A 6,180-nucleotide genomic window follows, 5' to 3' on the forward strand; every position below is an offset into this window, starting at 1 on the left:
GAGACCCTACTCCATTAGCCCATACCTGCTCTGGACCCCAGACTCCCCGATGCGCGCCCGAGGCGTCCCCAGCTTAGCTGACGTTTGTGACAGAAAATTAACGACCCTGGGCGCACCAGAAGGCACTTCACCTCCAGCCGGAGGAGGAAGGGACTTGCCCAGAAGAAAGGATCCCTCAGTCCCTGTCCCCAGCTTCCACTGTGGGTGTCTCGCACATCGGCGCCACCGGCATCCTTTTTTAAAGTGACCATTAAATAATGAGAGTGCGTCTGAAAAGCAGAATCCAAAAGGGGAAGCGGGGATGTGGCTCTGCCATCCTGGACTCTCCTCACCTCGCTGCCCCCACACACACTAGCCGACGTCAGTGGGCTTCGTGAACAGCCAACCAACCCCCAATCTCATGTGAGTCCCAAAATCCTGAGTCTGCTCCGGCTGTCTAAATAGGGTCTCGATGCCCCTAAGTGCTGGTCGCCGCTCCTTGCTCCGGGTATAGACTGGGTGCGGGACCTGGGTGGCCAGGACACTGAAGGGCTGCATGCCAATGGATAGGGACGAAGCTTCATCAGGGAGCTCCCAAAGGATCCCCGGCCTGAAGCCAACCCCCCACCTCACCCCACCCCCACACCTCTCTCCTGAAGAGGACAGCCCCAGGCGAACCCGGTCGCCTCCTGGGACCACTAGTCAGAAAGTTTGGGCTAGGGTTGTGCAGGCAACCTTAGCAAAGCTCTCCCAGCCGGGCTGTCCCAGCCCTGTAGCTGTGCCGAAGCGAGCAGTAACCTCCGATCCTTGCTCACGCCTCTGGGAAGACTCGGCCCCGAGCGCCCCCCAGCTCGCGGACTGGAGAGCCCTACGCGCCACCCGCACCCGTTCCACGCATGCTGAGGCGCTGTGGGCCCTAATCCTCCCGAGGGGGCCGAGGAGGACCTCAGCCCTCCCACAACTCCTTGGGGTCATCAGTCCCTCGGCCGGCTCTCCTCCTCCTGGACCCCAGCAGCCCTCCCGAGCCTGAGGGTGGCGAAAGTCGCACGCATCAGGGTCGCCAGCCCTGCTTCCTGCTCCGCGGGTTGGGGCCACTTCCCTGATGCGACCCGCGGGCTGGGATCTCCGCGCGCCACGGCTTCCCCCCATCCTGGGAGTTCCCAAAGCCGGGCATTGTGCCGCCGCCGCCGCCGCCGCCGCCGCCGCCACGGGCACGCAGCGCGCGGGACTCCCCGGTGTCTCCATGGAGCCTGACCCCGGGCCTTCCCATTCACAAAATCTCCCCTCTGGTTTCCCGGGGTAGCCCGGAGCCCGGAACCGCGACCCCGGCCCCCTCAGAACTCGGGAGCCCCGACCCCGAGCGCGGACCCCTGACCCCCAAGGGCGCCACCCCATCCTCGTGCGACCTCAGGTCTGTCCCCAGCCACGCTCCGCAGCCCCGCGTCCTCGCCGGCCCCGCCTCCCACTGCGGGGTCCCGTGCGCCCCTCCCCGGGCCGTGCCCACAGTCCCAGCCGGTCCCTCGCGATGGTCGTGACCGAGGTGGAAGCCCAGGGTTTGGCTACTTACGGGTTCAGCGTTCCCCGCGGCAGGTGACGGGGCCCCGGCGGCCATGCCCCGGCTGCATCCCGGCCGCCCAGGCGAGCCGGCGGCAAGGGGCGCGAAAGGCCGGGTTGGAGCGGCGGTGGCGGCCGCAGCGTCTCCGGCGACCACGCGAGCTGCTGGGGCAGGCGCCCGACTGCTGTCCGAGGAGGTTTCTGCTGGTTCCGGAGCAACGGCTCCGTGTCCCCGCTCCGCTTGCCTCGCCGACTCTCTCTCTCTCTCTCTCTCTCTCTCTCTCTCTGCCACCCCCCCCTCGTTCCTCTGGCTGGCTCGGCTGAAGCGAGAAGGCAGCAGGAGCACGCGGCGGCGGTGGCAGTGGCGGCGGCTGCACGGGCGGAGCGCGCAGCTCTGCGAGGGAGGGAGGGGGCTCCGGCGGTCGCGCGGCCAGGGAGGGCGGCGAGGCAGGGAGGGCCGCGAGCCAGCTGAATGTGGCCACAGGAGCCCTGGAGTCCCAGCTCCAGCCTCGAAGAACAGGGATGCGTAGGTTGGTGAGACTTGCAGGGCACCCTAGAGCTCAGAGGCAGCTGGGTTCCTCCGAGCTCACCACCACCACTGTGGTCTCACCTCCCCTTTCTCCCTCCCTTCTTCTGGGCGACAGTGTAAGTCATCACTAGCGACACTTAGCAGGACCCCTGCACCTTCATTCCGCTAGGACCGGTTTCTCTTGCTCTGCCCAGGGGTCCCTAGAAAGACTTGGTGGCGGAATGGCAGGAATGAATGTCCCCTCCCCCACTCCTCTCCAGCTAGTCTGCAGCGCCCCGCGCCTAACTGGCCGCTGGGGAAGACCCTTAATAGGCCTGGAGTTCCAAGCCTTGCCTTCCTGAGAATCACAGGGTAGGCAAGGAGGCTGGAACAGGACACAGGGAGGACATATTTGTCCCCCGCTGATAATCCTATGGCCTTAAATATTTCCATCCAGGTCAGTTAGGAGAGTCTAAAATCAGAAGAGTTCCAGTCTCCGCCAGCCCAGGGGAAGGGAGACTGGCATGGTCTGAGGTCTGGCATCTCTAGTCTTTCGAAGGGAAAGAGGCTGGAAGGAAGGCATTGCCTCTAAGCTGTCATGACGAGACCCAGGTATAAGAGTGGGGTCAGCCCCCAGCATTTGGCTCCAGAAGTGAGCCTAGAGCCTAGGTGATCCCCAAAGACTTGGACTGGATCCAGCTACTGTTCTACATGAAAGACCAAAATACAAGACAACCACCGTGCAGTGCCTGAACTTGGGGACCTGCACTCAAAGGATATTTGCAATCTAAAAAAAAAAAAAACAAACAGATTTAAAAACAAAAAACAAAAAACAAGCCTGATACAGGTTGCTGGATGCTGTTTGTAAAACCATCAGCTTCTTTCTTGCACAGAACTACAGCTTTCAGTGTGGGGCACATACCATGGAGCCTGGGGCAGAGTAGAGAAGAGAGAGACTAAGAATGGCTCTGAGGTACTCTCTGGCTGGCTGGGCTGCACTCTGCCTTCCCACAGAGGGAAGACAGACAGCTTCCGTCCTCAGCTGAGTGGCTGTTGCCTGCTCCGGAGCTCTCGCTTTTGCTCCTTCGGCCTGTCTGGGCTATTTATTGATCTGACTTGCCCAGTGGGAAACTCGTGCTTTAGAGCAAGGAAGCGGCCTAACTCTGCAACTGAATATAAATGCCTTGTCTCTGGGAGAGTCACAAGGGTCCCTGAAACAGTCCCAGCCCCAGATTTGTGATGGCACACTTCTGCCCCCACAGACCAACTGTTTCTCTCTGTGTGGTCTGGTGATCCAAGCTTTCGTGGCATGGGATTGCTGGCTAGGCCCATCCACACCAGTTACTAGCCTGTCTTGCCTCCCTGGGCCAACGGTGACTCCCTCCTGGTTCTTCTGCTCTTAGAGCCCTCCCAGAGACCAAAGCCTGCTTCCCCATACTGCACTGCACAAGCTGTGAGCTTCAAGTGGAAGGGCTCAGGACTGAAACTCTAGTCACACACCCACCTCTGGAGGCCATTCCCAGAAAGGTCTGCAGGTGGCACCAAGCCTTCTTCCAGTCTCCAGACAGGTTCTAGCCAAGCAGAGCATAGTCAGCCGCTCAGAAAGCAGGGTACTAAAGTGAAGCAAGCACCTATAGCCAAGGGCAGCCATGTGACCCATCCAGTACGTTACCCCTGAAGACCAGGCCCCAGGGCATATGCCCCGTAAGTCCAGAGGCCATCAAAGGATCTGCCCAGAAAAGGGTGTCAGGGCCTGTGAATGTATCTCTATACTGAAATTAACAAGGTTGTTATTTTTAGACGTGTGCACACACACAAGCCAAGTGATTGCAGTGCCCTCAGAAGCCAGAAGAGGGAATCAGATTCGCAATGGCTGAAGCTTTGGGCAGTTATGAGCTTCCTGACTGGGTGCCAGAAAACAAACTCTGGTCCTCTGGAAGAGCAGGACGTGCTCTCAACCACTGAGCCATCCATGAAGGCCCATAGAAACTTCATTTTTAAGAATATGAGGATGTAGAAGATCCAAGAACAACCCCCCTGCAATAACAACTAGGAAAGAAGCAAAGATACCACTCTCACTATTCCAAGACCACAGCTCACCCTCAGAAAGATACAGCAAGGCACAAAAAGAGACGCTAAGAGGATTGTGATGGTCAATCTGTCAGGATCTAGACTCTCATAGGAAATGGGTATCTAGATGTGACCCTAAAATACATTCCTCATGTTGTGGTGGCCTCCAACCATAAAATTATCTTCATCACTACTTCACAACTGTAATTTTGCCATTGTTATGGATCACAATGTAAATACCTGATATGCAGGATCTCTGAGATGCCACCCCTGTGGGATGGGTCTGAGATGCCACCCCTGTGGGATGGGTCTGAGATGCCACCCCTGTGGGATGGGTCTGAGATGCCACCCCTGTGGGATGGGTCTGAGATGCCACCCCTGTGGGATGGGTCTGAGATGCCACCCCTGTGGGATGGGTCTGAGATGCCACCCCTGTGGGATGGGTCTGAGATGCCACCCCTGTGGGATGGGTCTGAGATGCCACTCCTGTGGGATGGGTCTGAGATGCCACTCCTGTGGGATGGGTCTCCACCCACAGATTGAGAACTACTGCTTTTTGCGAAGAATCACCCTCAACACGGTTGATACTATTCTATTTATCTCAGTAAAAGAGAGGAACAGAGCTGAACACCAGTATCCATCTCTCTGCTTCCTGAATGGGGATACCACGTGACCCACCACTGCCTCACTCTCCTGAGACCATGCCTTCCCCGCCATGATGGACTGTGAGGCAAAGTGAACCCACTGGGTTCCTTTTTATGAATTCTGTATTAGCACTGAGAAAAGTGATCAATACTGCTTTGGTCATTTAATAATATTTTGTGTTGTCCCCTCACAAATACCGTGAGGCTGGCAGTGTAGCAGAGAAGACGGCCATGTGTTGTGGGTTGCTAAAAAGAAACAAGACTGGAAACAGACTTGGGAGCTGACCTGAGTCCCTCCTGCTGTGATGGAGGGCAGCACCAGAGTCCCAAGGGTCTGGGAAGCCAAGAGCCTCACTTAGCCCCACAGCCCTGTTATCCTGACCCTCTAGATCAGGAGCCTGGGCCTGACCAGCGGTAGGAAGAAACCCTACACCTACCTTTAGGACTCCCAGCCAGAAGCACCAGGACGCAAGCCCCACTCAACACTGAAGGTCAGTTCTGCAGGCCTCCCCACTAACGCTGGTAGCTGGTAGCCCGGACTCAGCTGAGCTGTAAGCACAGGCTCTGAAAGGGGGAGCCACTAAACAACCTTTCCCAGGGGAGGGGCCAAGGGGGCCTGGAGGAGACAGACATTGGGCAGGGAGGAGAAAATATCAGAAATAGACATATTTAATATCCTCAAAGAGATCAGAGGAGATATTGCAACCAGAACCAGGAGCAGGATGCTATTTTAAGAACATTTAGAGAACAAAAAAGGGCCGGGGAATTAAAAGCATGCGAGTGGAAACAAAAAAACTCAGCAGACTGGTTGGAAGATAAAAGTAAGGGAATGTTCCAGAAGGCAAAGCAAAAAGACAAAGAGGGGGAAAATAGAAAAGGAGGAGAAATTAGATGGTGTGCTCATGAGAGCTGGCACCCGCACAAAGGAAGGAGAGAAAGGGGAGACATCGCAAGTTATTTAATTCAAGAAAATCTCCACACAATGAATAGGAATTGACCCACGTCAGAGCATAATTCTCATGAATACAAAACACTGAAGATAGAAAGAAAGATAAATCTCAAGTTTTAGGTTCTGTGAAAAACAAGAATGAGCATGGCCGCAGGAGTGTCAACGGGGCAAGATAACAACAGGTACTGGAGCCTTCGGATGCTGGAGTCTCAATGAGGCAAGATAACAGATACTGAACACTGGATACTGGAGCCTTCGGATGCTGGAGTGTCAACGAGGCAAGATAACAGATACTGAACACTGGATACTGGAGCTGCCGGATGCTGGAGTCTCAATGAGGCAAGATAACAGATACTGAACACTGGATACTAGAGCCTTCGGATGCTGGAGTCTCAATGAGGCAAGATGACAGATACTGAACACTGGATACTGGAGCCTTCGGATGCTGGAGTCTCAATGAGGCAAGATAACAGATA

At 56.2% G+C, this 6,180-nt stretch overlaps 1 protein-coding gene across 12 annotated transcripts in view; it reads right to left on the reverse strand.

Annotated features, from left to right (window-relative positions):
• The window catches only part of Rbfox3 (RNA binding fox-1 homolog 3), a 436,622-nt gene extending 434,475 nt beyond the window's left edge, over positions 1 to 2,147 (reverse strand). For 3 of the 12 annotated variants that reach the window (XM_031355193.1, XM_031355183.1, XM_031355191.1), the window contains exon 1: positions 1,547 to 2,140. Coding sequence is in view for 7 of the 12 variants with exons in the window: in XM_031355183.1 (XP_031211043.1) it covers positions 1,547 to 1,591 (45 nt within the window). In the remaining 5 variants the exon portion in view is untranslated. Of the gene's footprint in view, positions 1 to 1,546 lie in introns of all 12 variants that reach the window. The other 9 variants (XM_031355192.1, XM_031355189.1, XM_031355186.1 and 6 more) reach the window with 6 other exon arrangements.
• Between the last annotated feature and the right edge of the window lie 4,033 nt (positions 2,148 to 6,180).

The sequence above is a fragment of the Mastomys coucha genome, unplaced genomic scaffold (assembly GCF_008632895.1).
Source record: "Mastomys coucha isolate ucsf_1 unplaced genomic scaffold, UCSF_Mcou_1 pScaffold5, whole genome shotgun sequence".
NCBI classification, from domain to species: Eukaryota; Metazoa; Chordata; class Mammalia; order Rodentia; family Muridae; genus Mastomys; species Mastomys coucha.